The 26,898-nt window shown below is 41.9% G+C and overlaps 1 protein-coding gene across 5 annotated transcripts in view; it reads left to right on the top strand.

Moving 5' to 3' along the window:
• Ripor2 (RHO family interacting cell polarization regulator 2) overlaps positions 1-26,898 on the top strand; it is a 203,570-nt gene that overhangs the window by 77,646 nt on the left and 99,026 nt on the right. Inside the window, exon 1 of one of the 5 annotated variants that reach the window (XM_005003289.4) lies at positions 19,442-19,600. The exons of the other annotated variants lie outside the window; for them this stretch is intronic. Within the exon in view, the coding sequence (XP_005003346.2) occupies positions 19,540-19,600 (61 nt within the window). The 5' untranslated portion in view covers positions 19,442-19,539. Of the gene's footprint in view, positions 1-19,441; positions 19,601-26,898 lie in introns of those variants that run through there. 5 annotated transcript variants of the gene reach the window in all.

Here is a 26,898-nt window from a genome sequence, read left to right as displayed (position 1 = left end):
GCCCCCATCCTGCGGTTCCCTGCCTCTCCTCCCATCTCCACTGCTTTGCAAAAGGCCTCTAACATTTGCTCTGCCCGCACTCTTGTCCAGTCCTCCACTGGCCACACTAATTAAAGCCTTCAACAGCTCCCCTGGTGTTTAGACCACAGGTGAAATTCCTTCGGGTTGTGCCAAAGCCCGAGGATGTGGTGTTGTGGGCCTGTCCACCTCCCCTCCCTGGCCACCACACTCCCCTTGGCCGCACCGCCTCTGTCTTACGTCCAGAAGATAATGAGCTCTTCGCTTCTGCAGCAGGCCTGTGTCCACCCCACGGCCCCCACCCACTACAGTGTCGTGTCTCCGCTCCCCCCCCCCCCCACCGTGACAGCCTCTCCTCCTCTTGCTTCTGGACTCCTTCGCAAGTCACTCCCCCAGCCTCCTGTTCTTGCTAAGGGCTCCCACGAAGCCCCAGACTTCCCCTTTGATAAAGAATGTTTATTGCCTAAAGTCGGAAAGGCCTATGAACTCTCCCCAGCCCTCCGCAAGGCTCAGACACCAGGGCAAGTTACTTAACCAAGTTACTTAACCTCTCTGGGCTTCACTGTTTCCTGTGGGAAATAGAATAAAATAACTCTTACACTGTGAGGATGAAATGAGATGCTGTTTGGAAATCTCGAAGTACAGTATCTGAAAAGTCTGCATACATGTTTCTAAAAAGTATTGTGTACATCTCTGCGGTGGAAGTTCCAGGAGAAATCTTCAGATTTGTTCCCTGTGCCACGCCCTATAAATGCTGCAGGATGAGTAACAGCCCCCAGCAAGCACAGGCGCAGACAATCCAGAGCCACCTTCCAGAGCCAAGAGACACCCTGGGTAATACAGAGAGCACCTTTGCAACAAGGCAAGAGGAAACAAAGACAAAGGTAGACATTTAGCACAGAAATGACAGGTTATTCAATAACTAAAATTTGGATCATTTGTCAGCTTTGTGGGGAAAAAAAGGTAGGTAAGAATTCACTGACAGCATGAACAAAGTAGTTGAAATGGGATGTGGTGGGGCACGCCTGTAATCCAGCACTCTCGGAGACTGAGGCAGGAGGAGCCCAAATTCAAGCCCAGATTGCACAATTTAGCAAGACCTTTCTTGAAATAAAAGATGAAAAGGGCGGAGGATATAGTTTAGTGCAAAACTCCTGAATTCAATCCCCACTGCCACCAGAAAACGAATAAACAAAATAGTTCTACCTGCAATTAATAATTGAAAAGAAAATCTGTTCAGAGAAACCAAAACTCGGAGAAACGAGATCCAAAACTCAGGACTTATCCAACACTGAGGTGGTATTGACCTCAGCGTGCCAGAGGAGTGGTCTATACTGAGTGCTGTCCTGGAGAGAATCCTGCCCTGGGGTTCCCTGAGCGCCGTCCACACCCTACTTCCATGCACACAGCTTAGAAAAGGTTCCTCAGCTTCTTTGAAACTCTGATTCTTCATCTAGAAAAAAAAGGAGTCAGTTATCATAGCCGCAGCCACACAGTGTGCTCCGGGGATTACATGGCTTAGCATTCGCATATCACGAATATAAAACAATGCCTTCTGAGCCTGTCTTTATAAAACAAATGTATATTTTATTTTTAAAAATTATGTAGCTGGTTGGAGATTAAAGGTAAGATTATAGGGCGTAAAGTTTTTCTTCCTTTTTACAGTTTCTAATCATTCTGTAGTAAGCACACCCTGTTTTGAAAAGAGGAGAGAAAATAAGTTATTTTAGCTTCAATGTCTTATTTAAAAATCTCATCATTGAGGACTATTTGTGATCATGCAAAAATATTCATGATTTCTGTAAATCAAAAAAGAGGTTTATGAAATAGCATATTAAGAATAACTTCAGTTGTATAAAAAAATACTTAATGTGCAAATATGTACAGTCATGCATGAACCAAGCAAAGAATTTACAGTGTTAGCAGCAACTGTCTCAGCGTTTGAATTACATGTGATTTTTATTTTCTCTCATATTTTATCCCCTGCATTTTAATATGGATATAACTACTTGCAACATTAGAAAAAATATTGTGAATTTTAATGATTTTAAGAAATAGTATGCACCTTAAACAGTAAAAGAGGCTTTTCTGTGAAAACAGAAGGGAGAAAAGAAGAGCACAGATTAAAAGGCAGAAGAGGAGAAAATGAACCAGACCTGGCATCTGTATTTTCCCTATAGTAGGAGGTGAGAAATAGAGAATAGTTTAAGCTTTGAAAGAGATGTAGGGAATGGAAAGAGCTAACTAGAGAGGTTTTTAAAATAGGAGAATGATGTTGTTTAGATCTAGAATACTTTAGAATGATTTAGACCTTAGCAGTGCTAAGGATCAAATCCAAGACCTCATGCATCTCCCCAAAAAGCCTCATGTGCTCGGAGCTGAGAGTTTTGGTTTTGGAAACGTGATTGGAGCATGTGGGTTTTGCTCATCACTGGATTCACCCATTGAGGAATTCAAAGCTGACTGTGCCGGGAGGCGAAAAGGCCATGTTGGAGAAGTAGTGACCTTTGAAGGGTTTGTCTCACTGTGGCTCTTCCACTCTCTTCTTCCTGGCTGCTATGAGTGAGCAGCTTTCTTCCTCTAGGTTCTTATACCATGTCATTTCTGCTTGGAGCCAGTCAACCATGGACTAAAGCCTCTGAAATCCTGAACCACAATAAATCCTTCCACCTTTCAGCTGTCCATTTCAGGTATTGGGTTCCACCAATAATGAAGCTAACACATGGGCTAAAGGCAGATTATGTTGGAAACTGAACTTCATGGCATGAGCTGGGAGCCTCTTACTCCTAGGGCTCCACAGAGGAAGGCTAGGGGATAAAAATGTTAAGTTGGGTAGGTGAGCAATTACAAAGGCGAAGATGCACCATGAGCAGCAGATTCATGGTGTTGTACCCCAAAGATGAGCATGGTGTTCTCCAGCTGCAGGGATTTTGGTTGGACTTTTCAGTTCCTTCCTTAATCATACATGGCTTTTGAAAAATTGGTTAAGTGCTGTCACCTAATATGTGCTCCAAAGGCTTGTATATGAAAAGCTTAGTCCCCAGCCTATGGAGTTGGAAGTGAAGGAGGGGCAAAAATGTTAAGAGGCAGGACCAATAGGGAAGGCGTGTGTTGTTGCTTTGGTTTTTGTTATTCTTCTTAGTGATGCTGGCAATCAAATCCAGGTAAGCATTGTGCCACTGAGCTAAACCCCAGGGGGAGGTATGTAGGTCCTTAAGGTATCTCTTGGAGAGGAATACTTCCTCTTTTTCTCTGTCACTTCCCAGCCAGGAGGCAAATTCCCCAATGCACTCCCCACCAAGATCTGCTGCCTGGCCCAAAACAATGAAGTCAATGAATCAGGATGAAAACTTCTAACGTTATAAGCCAAATAACCTTTTCTAAGTTGATTGTCTCAGAAATTTATTATAGAACTGGAAAAGTGAGTAAATCGGCAGATATTGTTAATTAATTTTTGGCAAAAAATGAAATTATTAAGAATGCAAGTACTGGGGCTGGGGATTAAGCTCAGCGACATAAGCACCTGCCTTGCAAGCAGGCAGTCGTGAGTTCGATCCCTGGTACCGATGAAAAGGAAAAAAAAAAAAAAAAAAAAGAATGCAAGTACTTGAGTCAAATGTATAAAAGTAAATTCTCTTCCAAAAACTTATCACAAAGAAATAACCATCTGTTGGCATTTTGGCCAGTGTCTTTCCTTTTGGGTACATAGACAAGTTCTTTCTGTTCTGCAGATCAGAATGTGAATAGTCATGACACATAATAGCCTTCTTCTGTGTGATCTTGGGTGCTTGTGTTGAGTCCATGTTACCAGTGTCTTTGCTAGGACCCTATGTTAAAGTGCTGTCATAACATAGTGGCTTAATGGATCAGGTGGTTTAATGGAACCCATCAAACAACAGCAATGTGACCTGACAGTGCTTGAGGCTGGAGGTTCAAAATCCAGCTTCAAGGAAAAATATCTTTCTTTCCTATCTTTGATTCATGGCTGAGGCCCCTGTAACAAAGACAGATTAACAATAGAAAAGCTTGCAGATTTATTTAGTGTGAGTTTCACATGCCATAGGAGCTTTCAGAAATGAAGATCTTCAGCAACAGAGAAACTGTTATGAATGTGATGAAAAGTGGACAGTCATACAGATGATGATTGGTCAAAGGAGGTCTGATCTAATGCTAATAAACTAGCAGAGTTCAAATTCTCCATGTCATGTCTTTGGAAATGAAGTCATTCCTTTCCTCAGGGTATGGGCCAGGAACTTCCCAGGGAAGGTCTTATGGCTTGCTTCAGGTTGAGTGAAGTTGAGAGTGATGCCAGCTTCTGCTGTATTCTTTAATGCCAACCTGCCATTTTGGATAAGATGCCCTGAGCCACATCACAGCTGACCACTGCTGGTGACAGCTCTCTTCCAGGCAGGCTTCATACCTAGCTGCCTTCCCACTGTGTCCTCACCTGGCCTTTCCTAGTGCATGCACTTGGAGAGAGTGTTCTCTCATATATTGTTGTAAAGACACTAATCCCATTGGGTCGGAATACCTTTTTTATGTTCTACTTAACCTTAATTATTTCTTACACCAAATTCGGTCACACTGGGGTTTAAGACTTTTGCATTTGACTTTGAAGGAGTAGCATATCTTCCCCATGAACTTTTCTCTATTGAACTACAGTGTCAACTCTAAGACTATTAGTTATTTGAATACTAACAGTCTGTGTCATCCTTTCTAAATTAAAAAAAAATTTTTCATGAAACAGACAACATATATTTATCATCTCTTCTGACTGGTGTGCTAGAGTCTACATGTACCTATTTATGAGGGTCAGAGGTTAAAGTTTCAGAAATAGTGTTGCGAACTGCTTGTTAAAAGTCATGATTTAAGACTACATCATATAAATGTATAGTTAAATATATTATTTTTAAAACAATATTAATAAATATTCAAAATCTGGATACAATTTACTAGTCTCTGTACCTTGGAGGTTACCTAGATCTTTTGTATCCCATGATGGAAGCCCTACAGAGTGATATGTCCTACCCACATCTCCCCAGCTTTGTGTTCAATGGTGTCACGTTGTCACTTGAGATTAGCCATGGTGGGAGGATTAGCGCTACAAAAGTCAGTAGAGCTATTGAGTCTTCACCAGCATAGCACTCAGAGCCTGTATTTTCAGCAGCTGGTAGAACAGAGTGCCCAATAAATGCTGCATGGATGAATGATAGAAGAAAATAATGGAGAAGGAGTGCTATGTAACCATGGAAACAGGAGTAACAGAAACAAGAGGATGCTGCTGGGTGGGGCATCCGGTCTGCCCTTCACCTTGCAGCCTACACAGCCAACCTCAATTGTTCTGTTTTCTTCTCTTGTGGGTTTCCCATATGCGTTCTTACACATTGTGCAACTGTGAATAGAAAACATGGTCATGTTGCTTCCAAATTCTATGTTGCTTCATTGCATTTCAAAAGAGTTGTAAATTTTACATTCTGGTGTGTTCCACTGGCGATAGTGGTGTGGCAATGCCACTCAGTAAATATTTACTATACACCACATATTTACCACTCGGTCCAGCGGAAGGTGAGCAGGGGTGGGGTCCTTCTGTGGCAAGGTAGTCTTTACCACAAGTTCCGTTCCCATATGCCTTCTTATCCTAGTGCATGTAAGAAAAGGGAACTAAATATTACTACTTGAGCTGATTGTGTTGTGCATTAGGAACCAGTGAAAATTCTACCCAGAAATGGCAAAAGTGAAGTCTGAACTTAATTTCCTCACTAAACCGTTATCGTGATCCCTACCATATTTCCTGTGTACCAGTTCTTAATGTGTGTATCAGTTGCGTCTTACACTTTTAGTGCATAAAAGCAGAACAAGAACTGAAAAAAAAAACAGTATCAGTAGAATCCTGAGGCAAAAGGAACTAGAAACTAAGAGGTCAAACTTACTGCTGTCATAATCATATTTAGAATCCATTGTTAAACCACCTTCAAAGGGATCCTTTTATGGAAGTCGTAATCTTTGTTGATAAAATTTGAAGACTCTTCTTTCATTAGTTGACAAACAACCCAGTGTGAAAACAAGAATTCAAGTGCAGCTCCCGGATTCATTGATTGATTTACAAAGAGAAAATGTTTGGGGCTGAGGATTTAGCTCAGTGGCATAAGTGCCTGCCTTGAAGCAGGCAGTTGTGAGTTCGATCCCTGGTACCAAAAAAGACAAAGAAAGAAAGAAAAGAAAATGTTCATTTGTACCTTCCCACCAGGGCCCCAGGGCCCTGTAGATTTAGCCAACTGCCTGTGGAAAATATTCAGAAAAAAACATTGCACACACACACACACACATTGAATCTATTGAGCATGTATAGTTTTTTTGTTGTAATTATTCCCCAGACAATACAGCATACAACTATATACATAGCATTTCCATTGCAATGGATGTTATAAATAATTTAGAGATGATTTCAAGTGCACAGCAAGATTGTGGAGGCTATAGTAACTAACACACCATTTTATGGATGAGACTTGAGTGCCCATGAACTTTTGACCATGGGGGTCTTAGAACCAGTCTCCCATGGACAGAGAGGGGTAGCTGTAGGCAGAAGAAAATACATATCTTTCCAAACCAGGCATCCCCACTTAGACCCTGCGTGAGCATGATTCCTCCACCCCATACTGGCAGTGGGGCAGAGTTCACTTTGGGCAAAGGAGTGTTCCCAGCCATCCTGACTCCGTGGCCTGTGGAAGTCAGCACAGAAAATGAAAGATTTGAGAAATCAGCACCAGTACAATGAATCCTGGACACCTACCTGCATGGCCTGGTGGGCTCTGAACTTTAGAGCTTTCCTATGTGGATGTGTTTTATTTTTGCTGGATGAAACAGTTTGATATTCCCATAAGAATCTGCTGGCAGGAGCAGCCACACCACTTTATCTGTGTCCTGAGGCCTACCGCCTGCTTTCTGTATCCTTAGTCTCCAGTCAGCTTTAGGCGGGACAGCTACATGGCCTTCCCTTCCTCACCTCACAAGGAACTCAGAAAAACAAGCCACAGACCCTAGAGCAATACTCGTCCATGAAGTTTTTATCAGAGCATCCATAAAAAAACACTAGGAGATGCTCCTCCGGGAACACATGGCTCCACAACCTGGTACCAGCGCACTTGACCTGCTCTACAAAGAACAGTTGAGCCTTGGGGACCCCAGAAGCTGCTTGCATTTGCTTTTTTTGGGAAGGGGGATTTTTTAATTTTAAAAGCAAAATAAAAAATAAAAATGATGATACAACATTTCTAAATAAAATAATAGCAGATTAACACTGGTTAATGTATTGTGTATTGTTATAATCAAAGTAGTCAGATTACAAGATTTAACAAGATTTAGTCATAAAAAATAATCAAATAATTGAACAGTGAAAGCAAAAACTATTCTTTTTGAGGAACTAACAAAGATTAATAGTATAGTTATTTATCTTGTATACATATGTATGAATATATATATATATATATATATATATATATATACACATAATCTTTTCTCTTCTTCATTTTGTTCTTTCTCTCTCCCAGTTGCTTTTTCCTTTTGAGCAGTTTCTTCCCTTTTCACTTTCACAAAGTTATTATACATTTTGGATCTGATTTACTCTTTCAGTTTTTTTACACTGGGGATTCAGTATGATATTTATACATGTGAGTCTGATTTATTTCACTTACGAATATGGTCTCAAGTTGCACCCGTTTGCCTATAAAAGCCTCAAGTTTATTCTTCATAGTTGAGTGATACTCCCTTGTATAAAAACTATCACATCTGTTTTTACCCATTCTGTGGTTGATGGGCATTTGCATTTGCTTTTGACCTTGGGTCACAGCAGGGCTGAGCAGCAGACACAGACCAAAAGCAGGGCCATCCCTTCCCACTCTACCTTGCCCTCCTGCTATCCAGTCGCCTCCCCTTTCTGGTCATCTGCTAAAACATTGTGCAGTCATGCAAATCACTCACCTTGAGTGCTAACATGTCCCCAGAAGCCATCACCTCCAGAAGGTGGACTGCTGCACCTAGGGGCTGCCCCTGAGAGAATAAGACCCACCAGATGCTGCTAACCAGCTTCTGGTGTATGTAAGGAGGGGTCTCCTTCACCTCAAGGTGCTTAGTGAGTCCCTGTCCCCTGCCACTTCAGGGCTCTGTGATAATAGAAGATGAGCAGCTAGTGGCTTTGGAGGAAGTGCTTTTATTCATCCCTGTTCAGTTTTCCCAGCAGAACTGAGAGCCCCCAGAAAGCTGACCCAACCTACTTCACCAAGCCTGACCCTAGGAACATCCTGAAGGTGATGGAGGCCCTTCCCAGACCACGCCCAAGATACAAGTTTCAGTCCTCCCAGACCCCACTGCAGAACTTGAGAGGCTTTGGGTTGATAACCCTGGGTAACTCGGGCTTGGGGCAGATGGCTCTAAACTCTGCAGTGAAAATGACTTTGAAAACTTCCAACCTCATGACAATTTCACAAGGGTGGAGTTTGGGGCAGTCCCTCTTTCTGGCTTTCAGCTGATCGCACCCCCATCTACACTGTTGTTTTTGAGCCTGGGCTCACGCCTTCAGAGGCCTGTGGTCTCACAGAGGATGGGCGGCACTTCACAGCCTGTTATTGCACCAGCGTGGTTCTAGGAAAACAAAAAGAGTCGTGTTATGAAGAGTTTGGTAAGAGAGGCTGGCATGGACTTGTACAGATGAAACAAATTATTGGTTGTTTCTCACACCTCACAGCTGAAATCAGAGAATAGGAAGGACCAGAGGAGGAAACTGCCAGCCCCAGGGCCTTGAAGGAAATAAATGCACATTGGTCCTAACAAAATTTCTCAGTCTACAACCTGAGCTCACATACAATTTTTTAAAAAAAAATATGCAAGGATTGCAACCTGCAGACTCCCATGTGAGCCATCCCAGGGAGAAAGAATGAGAATGGGGAGCTCCCCACCCGCCCATCCGGATGGAAGGCTGTTTCCACAGTCAAGCTCTGCACTTCGAATGGAGGCAGGGCTGCCTTCTTATTTTCCTTTCCCTCCTTCTCCCTCTCCCTTCCTTTTCCTCCTCCTTCCCTCCTTTCCTTCTCTTTGTTCTCCATGTTGCCTTTCTCCTTCTTCAGCTGGCATTCTCTTTTAGTTAAAAGGAATACAGGAGCCAGGCATGCTGGCATACACGTGTAGTCTCAGCACTCTGAGAGGCTGAATCAAGAAGACTGAAGATTTCAGCCCAGCTGGGCAACTTAGTGAGAGGCTGTCTCAAATGGAAAACTTAAAAAGGGCCAGGGATGTTCCTGAGTGCAAAGGTTCTGGGTTCAACCCCCAGAACCATATATTCAAAAAGAATAGAAGAAGAAAGGGAAAGGTAGCTCCCTTCTTTGCTGAAGCTTGGAGCTGCAGCCTGAAGGAGAAAGGATCAGAAAATAATGTAGCTGGACTTTTCTCCCCACCGGCTTACTGGTGTTCAGACCTCGCGGTGTGCAGGGAAGGAAGCAGCTGTTGCTGCCGGGCTCTTCAGATACCGGGAAGGGGGTGGGAACTGCAAATTAAGGCGCATCTCTGCATCTCCTCCCACAGAACCCTTAAAAAAACAGATGCAATCTGGAAGTACTGTCCTTCTGGAAGACCAATATTCTGCCCTTCTCTCATGCTTCTCCTCGCTTGTTTTCTCTTCCGTAGCCTTTGAACATCTCAAATTATTTTTTTGCCTTCTGTTGTTAGAGGTCACTGAGACTCATACATTGACAAGAAGCCATACAGAGAGGAGTTCCCAAAAATATTTGGCCAAAATCAGAACATTAGAATAAGTCCCAAATTCCAAATCTTAGTTTTATCACTTTGTCATGAAGAAAAACTTTTGCATGAAGAATAGGTCAGGATGTCAACTTATGGGGTCCAAGGAGGCCCCTCTAAAAAGGAAATGGGGCCTTCTAGTCACCCTCAGAGGACTTTTGATCAGTTGTAGAAAAGCACTTTGCGACGTGTCAGTGAAGAACACAGGCAGATTTATTAGGCAGAATCACAGAAGTGGACACTCAAGAGAAGGAGTATCATGTTTCGAGGGCCTTGTGGTCTGGGGTTGGAAGAATTATGTGGTCTAAGAATATCCTCAAGGCAGATGATCAGAGATGTTTATTTTTGTGTTATTTGTCATTTTTCTCATGTCTGACAGATTACTTATTAGGGAGCTTATCTTGTTACTTTTTACTTGTGGTTGAGACAAAATACCTCATGCCCAAAATTAGGGAAGGAAAAATTTACATCTTAAAATTTTGGAGGTTTCAGCCCATACTCAGCTGGCTCCAAGGCAGGGTGGCATGGCGGGCTGCAGTTCATGGCAACTACAAACTGCAAGGCGCAAACCAGGAAGAGACAGGCACCTTCTTCCCACCATTACATGGTATCCTGGCTCCACCCCTAGGCAAGTATAGCACTCACACCACCAATCTGAGCGCTAGACAAAAAACCAATCACAAACACTAGATTTGGTGGAGTCCACAATTGCATGAGGCTTGGGGGCCACTGACATAAACCATGACAGAGCTGAAGGAAAAATTGACTTTATCAACTAGGTTTGCATATGTTTTAAGTTTAGAAATATGGTCCCCAATTAATAGGGCTATTTCTTTAAGAAGGTATTTGAAATGTGTGATTTTATAGTGGTGGTGGGGGCACAGGCCAAATTTGTAAACATATCATATGTTTGAGACTTTGGTGAGGACCCTGGAATGGGAAGACATTGCAGCCTCAGGTGACTCTAATTATGCTTTAAAGGTATAATTTTCTCAAAATTACAGTGTCCTTGTGTTCTTTTGATCCATCTTTGTTTCTTATATTTGCCTCTAGAAAAATGATTGACCACTACCCACAAAGCTAGAACAACCTGAGTATCCTTTATCTGACATGCTGAAATCTAAAGTGTTTCAGATTTTAGAATTTTTCAGATTTTGAAAAATTCATGTATACATAATGTCCCAGCCTGGGGGTAGGGCCCAAGTACATCAAACTCATTTCAATTTCATATTCACCTTACACAAGTAGCTCAAAGGTAATTTTCTGCATTTTGAATGTACTTGCTTCTTATTGAGACCCTCCCATGAGGTCAGATGTAGAATCTACCACTTATCATATCTATGGGAATGCTTAGAAAGTTTGGAACTGTAAAGCATTTCAGATTTGGGGCTTTTGAATCAGAAGTGATTGACCTGTATACAAAGGCTGGTGCTCCTGGCTTGCCTTCTTCAGTTCCCAGCCCTGCGGTCCCTCGTATCCTGTGCCTACCCCAAGCCGCCTGATTGCAGGCTCTGGCTTATAGGATCCCCTGCCCAACATGAGACAGGCACTAGGGGGTCTTCAACTGTCTAGTTTTTAAAACCAAAGTAAATTTTGAAAAAGTATACACTCCTCACATATCTCAAATTTTTATCATAAAGGATTTGTTTTGTTTTGGAGACAAAGTTTTGCTATGTGTGCATTTCAGGCTGGTGACTCAATATGTAGTCCAGGCTAGCCTTGAACACATGGTAATTCTTCTGTCTCAGTCTCACAAGTACTGGGATATCATCAATTTTAAGTCACAAAAGATATACTTTATAGGGTGATGAATAGAGATACCATCATTTCATGTAAAAAAATACACGAAAAAGTTCTTTGAAATTTGAATATTTACATTATTCCTTTTTCTTATTGAATCCACATTTCCATTCTATTTTCCCCACAATTTTACTCTAACTGTTAAGTTAGTCTTCCAGATAAATAAACCAAATTTTACTTGAAATTTATCAATAGAGAAAAATTCCTGACCACCTCCATAAATATTATGTACTGACAAAGACATCTGGTACAAAGACAGGGTGATCATTGAGATTAGACTCTTTTTATGTGAATGGGTCCTCTTACATATACTTTGGGGTGATTGATAGCGTCCCACAGTTTTCTCAGGCTCTGCTCTTTCCTCTGTCACTCAGGCACGATAACGTTTTTGAGTACATTTTAAACAAATAAATGATTTAAAACATTTGTGTAGTAGGCCCAACATTTAGACTGTTCAAGGGGTTCCTATCAGGCTGAACTTTCTTGCTTCTTTGCATGTCTGTAATTTTTTGTTGAAAACCAGACATTTAAAACCATTTGACAACCTTGGAAATCAGATCTTCCACTTCTAAAAGTTTTGGTAGCTTTGTCTTAGTCCATTTTGCAGTGAATACCTAAGAGTAAGTCATTTATTTAAAAAAAGAAAGAAAAGAAAAAGCTTGTGTCTTACAGTGTTGGAGGCTGAGTTGTAACTAGTCAAGGGTCACATAGTAAAGGACTTCCTTTTTTAGCAGGAGCCCACTCACATGGTAACTAATCCACTCCTGAGCCAATGGCTCTAGTCCATTCTTGGAACACAGCACCCTTGATGGTGTCAGCACTGTTGTGTTGGAGATTAAGTTTCTAGGACCTTAACTCTAGAAGATGCCCTCAAACCATAACACTCTTTTTGTTGCTTGTTTAGTAACTTCTGAAACAGTTCTGTAAAATCTGTGTGCTTTGTCAGGTGTGAGCACTGAAACCTCTCCTTGGTTACGAGTGGTCAGCTAATGATTGAACAGAAACTGCTTTAGATTCTTGAAACCAGTAAGCCATCCAGTCTTTGGCAAGGGTCTCTGTGCACAGTGGGGCATGCATTCAATACTAAGCTAAGCAGGTCACAGCTCTGTCTTATCCTTCTTGCTGCAATATTTACCAGTGCCCAGAGCTTGGGCTCTTCCTGAATATGCACACAGCACCAGGCATAAACACAACTCTGCACTTGCTTGCCCTACTGGGGAAGCGGGGCATAGTCTCAAGACTATATCATAGCATTTTATGACATCTCATTCCACAGATTTTCTTTTAAACCTTGGGTTAGCCTGTTGTTTGCTTCCAACTTTTACCCACTCCCTGGGGCAGCTGCAATGTTTACCTGTTGCCTTTGATTACTTTCTACAAGCCAGGGATATGACTGTTCTTGTAGGGCAAGTCCGAGTCAGGTTAAATAAAGACAGGCTGACAAGTTCTTTCAGGGTACCACCAGTCAGATCAAATAATGATAATTTTCTGGAGATGGGGCTTTAAATAGCTTTCAACCCCATTCTCCACCCTCACCCCTATGATCTCCAGGCTACAAATTTCCCTCGGATTGCAAGCTATTCCTTTTCAAGGCTTCTGTGGAGCGATAGAAGTTTGGAACTAGGGCAAATGACAGTCCCACAAAACTCACTGCTCTATTGAAACTCAGCCATTTTTCTTAAATAAATGCTTCCTGAATTGTTGCAAGCCTTTAACTAATTTCCACATTCTGAAAAGGTTCATATTGACCATTTTCTAGTCAATTTTTACTGCTTTTATAGCAAAGAAAATTTTTTGGAAGTTTTTTTACCATTATCTCTGATACACAACCTGATTCTTTTAGCTTTTGGTACATCATATGATAAAAATCACATTATGAATTATCATCAAAAAATGGGTTTACAGGCTTGACATTATAGCTCAATGGAAGAGCTCTTGTCTACCATAGATATGATGCTGGGTTCAAACCCCAGAACTAAACGCATGCTGATTTATTGATAACAACTTGAAGTTTTTCCTCAATTCTTAGACAAAAATAACTAAAAAGTCCAAGGCTTGGGATTTAGCTCAGTGGTGTAAGTGCCTGCCTGAGAAGCAAGAGGTTCTGAGTTCAATCCCCAGTACCAAAAAAAAAAAAAAAAAAAAAAAAAAAAAAAAAAACCCTTAAGAAAGCTCTTCCTGTATTCCCATACCAAGAAAATGGTGCTGAAGTTTGAAGAAGAAAAAGAAGAAGGAGAAGGAGAAGGAGAAGTTTATGACCTCTATCTATTCTAATCCTGATGAGAGGGTCACACGAGATTCTCATCTCAGCGTCACCAAAGCCTGAGAGGTCAGTTGTATTATCAGTGGCAGTCACAACTACTTTCCTGGAGAAGTTTTGGTTGGGACACAGCAAAGGGCCAGGCGACTGAATCTCGAAATTGTGTTAGCTAATATGGAACAGATGATACAGATCATATTTTAATCTGGGGCAATTTGTGGAGAGAGGGCTGAGCGTCCTTTGTCTGGAACACAGATTATTACTCCACATTACACGTTCAAAGTCAAACTCAGTAGCAAATCTAGGGTTGCATAAGTTTGAAGGTATAGGCAACTAATTTGAAGGCAATAAGATTCACAAAGATGCCCATTCTGGTTTGACTATTGTCTCCTTTGGAAGTCCTGTAATGTTCACAATGCCTAAGTTTTATTGGTCTTGTTCTCCACTGTTTTGTCCGGCTTTATAATATCTAATGAGATGGACAATTCCTTTTAAGGAAACAAGAGACAATGTTGATAACCATTGTTGATGACCTTGTACTCTGTTCTACATCATGTGCTATGTCTATCCTTGGTTTGGACTTACAGCTTTGTTTTGCCATATTTGACTTTATTCTCTCCCCCCCAAGAGAGTAATGAGAACTGAGGAGTAATAAAATCCAAAATGTGTAAATTCTGTTATAGAAAAGAGAGGGAGGGGAAAAAAAAAAAAGAGCTCTAACGGATATAACAACAAGTGTGTTTAGGGATGTTAAATAGCTGACTATATTAATGTTTTTGGATCATTGAACACAGCTGTTTGCAGTCTCTCCGTTTGAATGTCTACTTTGTATTCTTTGATACTGTGATTTGAGCAACTATTTCCAAGATGATATTATGTAATCTATTAACAGGTGATTTCTTACTGTTATGTTTTTTTTTTTGTAGTTCTGTATAATGTGTAACCTTACACTGCTTTGTTTTGTTTTGTGTTTTTCTCTTTTTCCTCTTAAATAAAAAAAAAAAAATCTAGGGTTGCATCTCAATCCTGTCAAATCCTAGAACTAATATTTTATGCCATTTTTAAAAATCACTAAGCACAAGCTAACCACTCTCAGCAGTTTTACCCTTATCTTCTAGCCCTGGCCTCCCATCCACTTCCAATGCTGGGTTCTTCTGATTTCCTGGTTGGTGGATAGTTTGTCTCATTGCCTTCAGTCCTGTTTTAGAAAACCATGTAGAGTTTAGCTAGGCGTGGTGGCTCACGCCTATAATCCCAGCACTCAGGAGGCTTAGGCAGGAGGATTGTTGCGAGTTCGAGACCATCCTGGGCTACAAAGTTAGCTCAAGGCCAACCTGAACTGCATAGAGACCCTGTCTCAAAAAGACAAAAAAAAAAAAAGAAAACCATGTAGAGTTTTGGCAGGCTTGTCCAGCAAGCTTTCCTACTTTCAAAACAGTAATAAGTCTACAGGTGATAGCTGCCCAATTATCCTGATCTGATCACTGCACATTATGTACACATGTTGAAATGCCAAGCTGCACCTCATAGAAATATAGAATTCCTGTCTTGATGAACAATAAAATATTTAATAATAATAAAAGTAACTAGTACTTTATGGTGCTTACCCTTTGCAAAAACAAAAAAGTACCCAGTCTCTAACCTACAGCAAACCCTGTAGTCTAGTTTTTTGTTTTGTTTTGTTTTGTTTTGGGTTGGGTTTTGGTTTTTGGTTTTTGTTTTGTTTTGGTTTTTTTTGCTACTGGGGATCAAACTCATGACCTCACACTTGCCAGGCAGATGCTTGTGCCACTGAGCTAACTCCCCAGCCCCTAGTTTTTCTTTTCTAGTATATATTTGAAGGGGATCAGAATATACCCCATGGAAATATGCCAGTTTAGCATAAGGACTATTTTGAGCAGAATTCATGAGAAACAGCAGACATAAGAAGAGCTCTTTGCCCTCCTCCTTCCTGCCCAAAGGCAAGTCATTCTTTTACCTGGGTAGAGGTGACATACATCTCCTTCATACAGGTGCTCCCCTGTCTGTATGAGGGAGAGGAGTGACACTGCCCCGCTGGTGTGGCACTGGGACCAGTCTACAGAACCACCCCTATCTCACCTTTCCTAGTCACCTTCCCCAGCCCTCCACCCAGTGCCCGCTTCCTATCCTACTCCACTGTCACTTCTTCATATTTATTACTTCTTGTTGAAATGGGATCAAAATCCCTACATTTAACTATTTTGTGGGGTTTTCACTTCTTTTTGTGAAGAAATATTAGCAAGTTTTGAATTAATAAACTTTGCATATGGAAAAAGTGTTTTTTTCTTGGCTTCAGATTTTAGTAAGGTAAAGAACTTAGTAAGGTGCTTTAGTAAGGTAAGAACTCTTGGCCTCTTGTATTCAATTTACACTTGCTTCCTTTGCCCAGTGATCCACTAAGTGGATAGATAACTTGCTGCCGGTCACTCCACGGATACAGAATTTAAGAAGCAACAACCTCTGCCCATGCGGGGTGAACGGCAAGAATGAAATTGATGGATTTTTAAAAGGATAAATGACTCAAGGGAGGGGCAAGTGTTTCCACTTGGAGATGTCAGAAAATATTCATTCAGGACATAGCTCTTAAGGCCCCAAAGATGAGTCAATAATTCACAAGTTGAGGCTGGGGGTTTAGCTCAGCGGCATAAGCGCCTGCCTTGCAAGTGTGTGGTTGTGAGTTTGATCCCCAGTACTGATAAAAAAGAAAAAAAGAACAGAAAAAAAATAATAGTTCCCAAGTTGATAGAAGAGATATAAGAGGAGCCCTGAGCAATGACTTCCAGTGCCTACAGTTGGAGAGCAGCAAACAGCTCCCGATCCTCAGTCTTCCACATGCATGAGCCATCGCAGTTACTCTGGCATTCACCAGATGCATGATGTCAGGTGGGTCATTCGCCTCTTGGAGCTTAAACTAAAATGCAGATGGCGATTACATCTATTTCACGGGGCTGTCATGAGGATTAGGTAACTCAAGGCATTTAGAATTACATCTAACACTGTGTAACTGTTAGCTATCATATATATATATATATATATATATATATATATATCATATATGTTTTTACTCTGTCCATTTTAATTCATGTCCACAAGTATAATCCCATTGTTTATATTTTATGAGACTCTTTAGTGCATATGCCAGTTTTGGAATTCACTCATACTAATGCACTCATTAATTTCCCTCTTAGTTAAACACATCAAGCCTATGTGTTGTTTCTCCAGGGTAATTATGAACTTTAGGGATGATATTTTCTATATTCCCTACTTCCAAGAGGTTCTTCATGACATTTGTGATTTGTTCTGGGATTGTTATCTGTGTTTTTAAAATGTGTAAACTGGAAAAGGAGATTGGGGGAAACTTCCTGAGGGTGCTGAGATTCTATACAGAGCATGTGACTGTTCATTCTCCTTCACCACTGAGGGTTCAGTCAGAGAAAAGCTCTAACCTGCCCTGGAAGGATCTTAAATTGGATGACTAGAACTTGGTGTTTATTGGGCACCATGTGCTGTGACAATCCGTTTACAGGAATGATCTAATTTAATCCTCAAAACATTCCAAGTAGTAAAGTGTGTTAATATGGTAGGATTACCATAACCAATCACCAACACTGGAGGAGGGAAGGGTTCAAGCATCAGAAATTTATTATTATTACCAGAGTTCTAGAGGCTCAAAGCTCGGGCTCAATGTGTGGTCAGGCTTGGCTCCTTCTGAGGGATGTGGGGTGAACCTGCCCATGCCTCTCCCCCAAATTGCTGCTGGTTCAATGGCAGTCTCTGGCACTCCTCGGCTTGTAGACCACTGCCTTCATCTCCATCTTCATCTTCATCTCCCTGTGTGTCTGTGTCTTTAAGTCCCCACTTTTTGCAAGAAAATGTCTTGATGGATTAAGGACTCAGCATACACCAGCAGGGTATGAATTCATCTTCCCTAATTACACCTGCAATGATCCCAGTTCCAAGTAAGATCATATCCTGAGATATTGAAGGCAAGGACTTCTATATATGAATGAGGCACACAGAATTGGGGTGATGGCATCCACCTTGTGAAGTTGGGTAACTAAAGGTCACAGGACGGCAATTGAGAAATGCAGTGATGGTCACACAGTCAACACCCATCCTCTCATCTCAACCACACAAGAAATGAGATCTAAGCCAGAAGCAGATTTCTACATTTGGTCCCATTTTACTCATTTATGTAACTACTTTGATCAGAAACAGCATTTGAATGGGAATCAGGATTGGGGTGGTAAAGGGTCAGAGAAGAGGGATCCAAAGATGATCTGTGGAGAGGGGCGGCTAAAGGTGCCTGCTTTGCAGCATCTCTTCAAGGGCCCACTGGGCATTTGGGGTTGCAGGGAGCTTGCTAGTCCTGGCCCTTGTAGCACAGCAGGTGATACTGGTAATGACCCCCCAATTCTGGTAACCCACAAATAGCTGACAGGTTTCCCAGCTCTCCCTGAAGGATGATTCCTTCCTAGTCAGAGATACCAGCATCCCTGGCAGGACCATAGTCCTGCACTGTCTTTGGAAACCCCCACAGCCAGCAGCAACGATTGAACCCTCAGCCAATGCACAGCTGGCTCTTAGGACCAATCTGTGTCCTCTGGACCTGTCTAGCCTCACTGCTGGACTTCCAGCCCACCCCACTTCCCTTTCCAAGGAAGCAGTTAGTTACTGGGGAAGGGACAGGTTCTCAGCTTCCCGGAAAACCTGCAGTAAATAAAGCTCCAAAATAAGCACCCTGAAACAACAGCTCCTCCCAACCCCTTCATTTGCATGGCCTGAGGTGGGGATCTGCAGAGAGTCTGGGAAAACCCCAAGGTGAAGTTGCAGCAGAGCCCACAGAGATTGAAGCTTGCACAGCAAAAAGAATTTAACTGGCTTCGGGCAGCGCAAGGCGGTGATGCAAGTTGCAGGAGAGGAACTACTTTCTGAGTTTCTTCTTTCTCCCTTAGTGATAAAGTCTGAAATATCAGACCAAGTAAATATTGTGAAATGAAAGTTGTTGGACCAAAACCACTTATCTGTTCACTGACTATACAGTCAATCAAGACAATGAAAGCCTGGATCACAGTTAAATTGGTTTAAATATTGTGCTATGCAGTCCTCAGATTCAAAGATAAAACAAAACAAACAAAAAACGCGACTATTACATAGTGAAATAAAAACCCCTGTCCTCCAAATGCCTGCTTTGGTTCAGCACGCTGACTCGCTTTACTCACAGATAAACTGTCACTGAAGCCAACCAAGATCTGAGAAATATGAGCCCCTCTCTTTCAGCATTACCCATTGTGTTCAGATTCATAAGCAAGAGCTAAGCACCCACTGAACTCTTTTAGAAAATATGAAAGTTGGTGCTTTGAAATCCAAAGCTCAGAGTGCACTCAGACTTGGAGCGTCTGCAGCCCCTTTCAAGAATGCTTTCTTTTCAGAGGAGAATTACCTCACCTGGAATTCACTCTGCTCCAGGCTGCAGAAGCCTGTTCACGTGAATGAAGCTACTTTCTCAGGGGCAGAGGCGGAAGCGCCCTCCCCTGGCCGGGTCTTGAGCTTGGGCAACCCCAAGGGGAGAGAAGAGGAAGCCGCCTGGGGCAGTGTGGCTGCCGGGACCCGGGGACTGTGGCTGCCTCCTGCTTGCTGTCCTTCCCAGGATGCAGTTCCTTGATCCTGACAAGCTGCTGGTGGATGAAGAGGATGATATTTTTGGAGAAGGTAAACACAGCTCTCTGGCAGGAGCCGCGCTGGCGCTTTGCTTTGTTTCACGCTAGTGGAAAGGTTTGCCTGCCTTGGGTGAGGACTTGCGCGTCTTGGAAGTGTTTTGAGTGGGACAGCCATTGGGGGTACCAGGTTAGGCACCAGAGGATGCCAAGGCCGGGGGCTAGTGTGGACAGGAACTGAGTGGTTGCCAAAATTTTTTAAAGTTAGAACTCGATAAAATTTTACTTCAGGTCAGAAACTACCACTAAATCTTTCCGGGTGTCCTTTTCCTCTGCTGTGTCATCTGACAGCTTCAGGAAAGCCCGAGTCAGTGCAGAGCACAGTACAGTGAGCTGGGGTAGGAGGCAGACAGGTGGAGCGGAAAGACAGTTCTCCTGGTACACAGGGCTGTGAGCTCCATGTCCTGGCTCTGCCCCACCACACCCCGTGTCCTGTCGTTAGATCTTTTCCTCACACTTAGGTGGCACCGCAGCCCTCCATCCCCCTGGCCCTTTCCTTCTCTCCTAAGCAGGATGCTGAAGCCCTGTAGGGTCTGATGCCACCTGTACCCCTTTGTTCTCATCCCCACTTCACAGATCTTCCCAGGACTGGCTCTGCAGTGCAGTTTGTCTGTAAAGTTGTTACTGCTTACATAGTTATTCATCTGTAGTGGCTCTGCGACTTGGACCCAGGGCCTTGCGTATGCTAGGCAAGTGCTGCACCACTGAGCTGCACCGCTAGCCCAGTTGGCTATTTTAAGTGGCCAATCTAGTAATCCATGGATGTCTTATTTCAATGCTGCCTATGACATTGGACCATAAGCAAAAGCTTTTCTAGAATGCAAAACTGTCTAAATAAGTGGAAATCTAGACTCAGGGACCTTGTGAATTTAGTTATTTTCCATAAGAAACCATGTCTAGGAATCTTTTTTAAAAACTTTATCAAGTAATATTTTTTGAAGCAGTAGTAATGTGGCTTTTGGTGATTACACAAGTAATATAGGTTTATTAAAGAAAAAGAGAATAGTTTAATAAAAGTTTTTGTAAACTAGGGGGCTGGGGATTTAGCTCAGCAGCATAAGCACCTGTCTTGCAAGCAGGTGGTCATGAATTCAATCCCTGGTACCAATAAAAAAAAAAGTTTTTTGTAAACTAGTCATCTGGGGTGTAGTCACTTTCAAAATTGGTGGCTATCTTTCCATTATTTTATTCTTGCCACAGAGATAGCTGAAATCATCATTTATGTTTTTATCATGACTGAAATCAGGTTGAAGAATATTTCCATAAGCTTTGTTGCTATTTACAAGTTGTAGATTGTGCCTTTACTTTGGTGACAGCTGTTGAGATACATCATTACTTTGAAGTTTGATCTTAGGCTTTGTTCTTTGGCTTTCACTTCTACTTGGAGATATTTCCTCTGGTTATAGCCACTTGGATATTACTTTCATTTACCACTAACAAATGTTCACAACTAGGATGAGAAGCCAAGATTGGGCAATTTGCTAGTCACTCACCCCTCCCTCTAGGAATAGTGTTCCAAAATGTCCAGCCCCTCCCTCCCTGTGCTAGACAACACCACCTATAGATGGATGCTCCCACCCTAGGTTACAGGAGCCTCATCCTGAAGAGCAGGGCTTGATGATGACCCTGTAGCATTTGTGTCCTGAGCCCTAGTGACTGTCGGGGTGACCAGTTTCACTTCAGCAACCATGGTACAGAGGAAAGCTGGGAGTCAGACAAGATCTAGACCCTGATTCTGATTCTGCTTGTATTGCCGAGGCATAGTTTAAGTTGGGTTTTCTCCCTGGTGCAGTGGCAAAGCCTGGCTTGTGAGCTGTGCAGATGATTGGTACATTAGATCATGAAATCCACTCTGTGCTTCCCTATGTCGCACTATACCCTTTCCAACCTAATTACCTCATTTAACCTAATCCATGCAGATGGCAGAGGGAAACTTGCAAAGCCAACACCCGGTATATCTTCAGTTTTCAGAGCCATAGCTCCTATTTGCTAATTTAGGTGAGATCCTATCATTTTCAGCAACCTCAGTGCAAGGAAATAAGCAACAGCTTCTGCCTGGGTGGTGCCGGTTAATCCCTTCTGTGACATTATGCAGGTCACTTAGTCTCTCTGTGCCTCAGTTTCTCACTTATAAAATGGAGCACAAACCTCATAGGGAAAGTGTTTAGTGTCTAAAACGCGATAAATCATAAACACTAATTCCTATGGTATTTACCAAAAGAGATGTTCAGAAAAGTGAGACATTTATAGGAAATTCAATGTTTTTTAATGTCTGGTCAACCTAGTAATTCAAAGGAGGGTTTATTTACAGAGCAACAGGTTATAAGCATCGCTGTAGAGGTTGCCTGTGTGGAAACAGCTAGACAAGCTGTCATGCCAGCTGTTCTGTAGCTGTAGGTGCTTACACAGGTCATCTCACTTCCTCCAGGTACTTTCTTCATTTAAATCTAGGAGGTTAGCTACAGGCTCTCTGAGGTCTTGTTTTTAAAAAGCATTCTCTGCATAGTGACACATATTTCCCCAGAAGAATTCACGCTCATTCTAGGCCTCACTCAGAACACCCAAGATAGCAGAAGGCTCTCTGTGTAGTACAGTGCCTGTACAGTAAAAAAAGGAAAAGACTCAGAAGTTTGTTATTAGGGTAACCACATGTTGCCTTGCCATGGACACATTCAGAAAGGAAACTGTGTTCCCTAAGGGGCCTAGGAATCCCCATGGAACCACATAAAGATAGGAGAAGAAACAAATGAATCAAATGAGTCATGCTTGTGATGTATTTTATAACTGGTTGTTTGAGATGCTCTGCTTCAGCTACTGTTTTCTGTGGTCAAAGAAATGTTAAGATTCACAGAACTAAGACCCATCAGCTTGTAACTCTGCTGTGTTCTACAGCGGGGTTGCAGAGAGGGCGAGGGGTAAAGGGGAAGAGACAGAATGAGAGAATACAGTGCTCTCCCCACACACCTCCTCCCCAACCTGCCCCCCATTTCTTTTCCCTTGAAGTTTGCTTCCCAATCACCAACACCAACATTATGTCATTTAGAAAACAGTTACTATCAGGTAGATGTGATCTTTCCTAAGAAGATGATTGATTTGATTATCAAGGTATTAAAAACCCAGTAATTAGAATTATAGGCCCTTTTACCACGGTTGTCTCAAACTTATCAAATTATAAGCTTTTCATCTCTTTAATCACGGTGTGATCTTGACAGCCAGCCTGGTGAATGTTAGTGGAAGTACACGCATGGGTGATGATGACTCTAACAACAACTACAATGATAATGATGACTGAAAAAAGAACAGTAGAAAACCATGAACAGTGGAGGCCTTAGCCAGCTACCCAGAACAGCTCAGAATCCAAGTGTGGGAGGAAACAGTTCTCCAGGTCTGGTCAGTCAGAATTTTGGCAGCCAGAAATACTCTGCAGCAGAAGTTAGAGCTGCAACTGCTTCTCGCCTTAGAAACCCAGGCCCTCGTGCTTCTGTTTCCAACACTGCTCAGTAATCTGTTGTCAAGCGCAATGATGAGGATAATAAAACACCTCGAGTTCACAGTCTGTGTGCAGAGGATTTCTCAGGCTTTTCTACTCCCTGGATGCTTACAAGTCTTTTATGATTTCACTGTAAAACTCTGGCCTGATCTTTGAGTGTCCCTCAGAGCTTGTCCTACACAGCATTTCTCTGGGATGACTGTGTCTGGGAAAGGCATCTTTCCCTTTTCCCTCTCCCCAAACAAGGCAGACTCGCCCCTATGAGATGAACTGTCACAGGGAGTCCCCTCAACCATTGACTGCTGGCAGCATTTATAGATGCCAGCAGATGGTGGGCACAAACACCACTCACTTTTGAGCCAAACCTCTCACCTTCCCCAGGCCAAGTAAGTCAGCACCCTTTCTCTTTCAAAGGGAACTTCAGAGCAAAAGCATGCAAAATATTTACAAAAAAAAAAACAAAAACCAGAATTATAATTAGGATGGATGTTATGAGTGTTAATCCTTTCTCTTTCTACATAGACTACTGAGAAAACCGAGGGGATTTTCAATTATAAAATCTGTTATAACCTAGTATGTTTTTATTTTTATACCAGTCTACATTTGCTCCTTCCAAAAATGAAAAAGGGTGGAAGGAGGAAGAGAGGGAAGGGCGTCAGGAGGAAGGGAAGACAAGAGGATGGGGGAAGAGAGAGAAAGAGAGAGAAACTACATTAAATTTATGTACAAAACCAATAATCCTGAAAGCTCAGATTGTTTAAGTCATACCCTTCATGGAAAAAGGAATACCTCAGCTAGAAAGTGTTGGAGCTTTTGTTTGATTATGGCATACTTTATATCATATATACAAATGCAATCACTGTTACTTATGTTAAATCTTTCTCAAAATATACCTGAGGTCTTCAGTGGACCTAATTAATGGGATTGGAAAGGAAGCAGGAAGAAACTGCCCTGGTGTTGTGGCAAGAATTGGTTACTCTGCTTTCACGGTCTGCCAGGATGGTTGGGTCAGTTCCCCTCTGGATTCCTGGATATGCATATTAGTTGGAAGTTGTCCCCCAACTTTGTCACAGGGTCTGGAGCAGACACAGACGTCCTCCCAGTAATTCATGCCTGTGTGACCTTGGCCATGGATTACTTCGAAGCATTCCCTTCCCATAGATGTCTAGGAAGCTTTCTGTGGCTGGTGCCAAAGAGATGGTGTCATTTCAGGGGCACAAACTAAAATAGCACATTGCACTAAAGCCATGCTGGCTGAAATAGCCACCAGGCCACCCTCTGATTTATGGCCTTCAGTGACCTCAGAGCAACCTACTCAGATCAGACCAGGGCCCAAAGGGGCCTATTATCACAAGCAAGGCACCTAAAATGTTTATTTGAGTGTATTCATGAGCAGCCAGCAAAGTCTCAACTTAGCAAGAGTGGTTGAAGTCACAGGCTTGTGTCTTCTGTAGGACTTGACTTAAAAGTGTACACATACGCACTGCATGCATGGGGATTTTTTTTTTAAAAGTCATGGTTATGACCAACACACTGGAATAAATTACAAGTATTGCTCTTCTTTGTCCTTTCTGATAGACGCCACCTCACTTGCTGAAGCCAACATATTTATTAAAAAGAAGTGATTTATCCACTTAACTATGCCTCCTGTGTTTTGCTGCACTTAGCAAGTGTCAGCCTGTTCAACTGCTCATTTATTTTTGGATGGCTAAATTTTGCCCACCGATTGTTTGCCAAAAGCTTGTGTTGTTTTATTACGATGTTTAAAATTAAGTCAGTTTCGGGAGAGATTTTAAAGAAAGAAAAGGTATTTATTGACCCAAATTAAAACGATTCTTGCAAGCACCAGAAAAAAAATAGAGAAGTCAGAGAAAAATAGTAGGAATAGTCTTGAGCAGAAATGGAGAGATGAAAGTGAAACCAGAATGTAGGCGCTGGTAGGGTGGTGTCTTCCTCCACACGCAGGCCACACCACGCCGTGCCACATGTGGGTGTAGCGGGCTGAAGTGTGGCTGGCACAGTGGAGTGCGGGGCTGATGATTCCACATCTGTCTGACCTGGGGGCCGGGGGGTAGGAGGAAGGGTCAAGGACCAGAATGCTGATAGACAGGTCAGAGCAACTGAAAAGTCATTGTATCGTGTAGTCAGAGTGTGCCTCACTGATACAAATATCCCTGCACAAAAAAGAATAATCTATGCAGTCATTTTCATATTTATTTTCATCATACAGAAGATTGAACTCAGGGCCTTTCGCCTGAGCTACATCTCCAACCTTTTTTATTTTTTATTTTGAGACAGGCCCTCACTTTGTTGCTAAAATGATCAGAATGGGCTTAAACATGAGATATTCCTGCCTCAGTTTTCCAGATTACACATCCAGTTTAGATATCTGTAAGAGAAAGATTTTGACCTATCCTGGAACAGGAATCAAAGGTAGATAAAATGTCCAATTTACCCTGGAAGTCAAATTAATAATAATTCACATTGTCTTCATTCTTTTTTATGCAGACTTAGAGTATCTGAAATTTTTTCATGCCTCAATTTGAATGAATGCTTCTGGCAGAAGAATCTTAAGGAGACCATGATGGGGGCAAGCTAAATATGTTGGACATAAATAAAAGTGAAGGAATTAGAACATTTTGAGGAGGGCAGTGTGTCTTGTTTCCTAATTGGACAGGAGAAAAAATGCTTTTATAACAATCTGTAAAGGTTTTTGTTAACAGAGAAACTAATTTCTAAAAGTATCTATTGCTGTAATACAGTTTTAGTCCTAGAAAATAATCTTTTCTAAATGAAATAAAGTGGAAAAGCAATACATACCCACCTGCTTTTGCAAAGTGGTGGCATTGTGGTGTTACCACTGTACACGCTTCGTCCCTCATCTCTGTATTACAGAGCTAAACATTTCCATGTCTCCACTATACAGGGGAAGACCTTTCTCCCTCTTGACTTTGCTTTAAGTTCTTATTCAGAGTTAGAAGTAGTGAGCTACAAATGAGAAAAAATAACTTACCTTTCAGTTCACACATTGAATCAGCTGATCAATTCGCCTTCAGAAAGTTCTGAGACGGAATAAATACAAACTATATTTTCTATGGAAGAATATTTTTATTTATAATAGCACAATCCACTGATACGGTAGTATTTAAGGAAAAACATGCCATATAGTCACATACACAGATATACCTTGTGGAAGTTGCTCCAAACTCCTTTGCTCCAAACTCACACGACTGAAATAGGGAAAAAAAGATTCTTCTCCCTGAATTCTGGTTCTTATGTTGAGGGGTACCAGGGTTATCTTTGGAGCATGGTATGCTTCAGCCCCCTAATAATTCTGTTAATATCAAGTTTCATTAATGTCTCTAAAAGTTTTTTAATCAATTTTTAAGTCTTAATATAAAACACAATGAAATATTTCTTTAAACTTTAAAAAGTTTGCTAATTTGTGTGGTCTACATTTGGAGTTTGTATCATGTGCTTACTCACAAGCAGCTTCTAGAAGAGGACTAGGAACCTTGTCCATATTGCTGTATATGAATTTTGCTTACAGAAAGTTTGAAGCTGTCATTGTTTTTAAATCTTTGATTTTTTTTTCCCATTCAGACTTCTAACGTGAGGGAAAGTGTCAGTATGTTATTGTTATGACTTGTGTTTAGATGTCCCCTCAAAGCCTCATGCACTCATAGGTGGGGCTTTTGGGGTTGGATTGGGCTGCCTGGATCTAGGGAGTGTGGTACTGGGAATAACTGTGCATGGTACTAAATTAGTCCACTGAGGGGTTCAGCATAGTGCTGGGTGTAGAT

This window comes from Cavia porcellus, unplaced genomic scaffold (assembly GCF_034190915.1).
Source record: "Cavia porcellus strain 051 isolate PalLab524CR breed Dunkin Hartley unplaced genomic scaffold, mCavPor4.1 scaffold_13, whole genome shotgun sequence".
Taxonomy (NCBI): Eukaryota; Metazoa; Chordata; class Mammalia; order Rodentia; family Caviidae; genus Cavia; species Cavia porcellus.
This window is presented reverse-complemented; position numbering and strand designations above follow the sequence as displayed.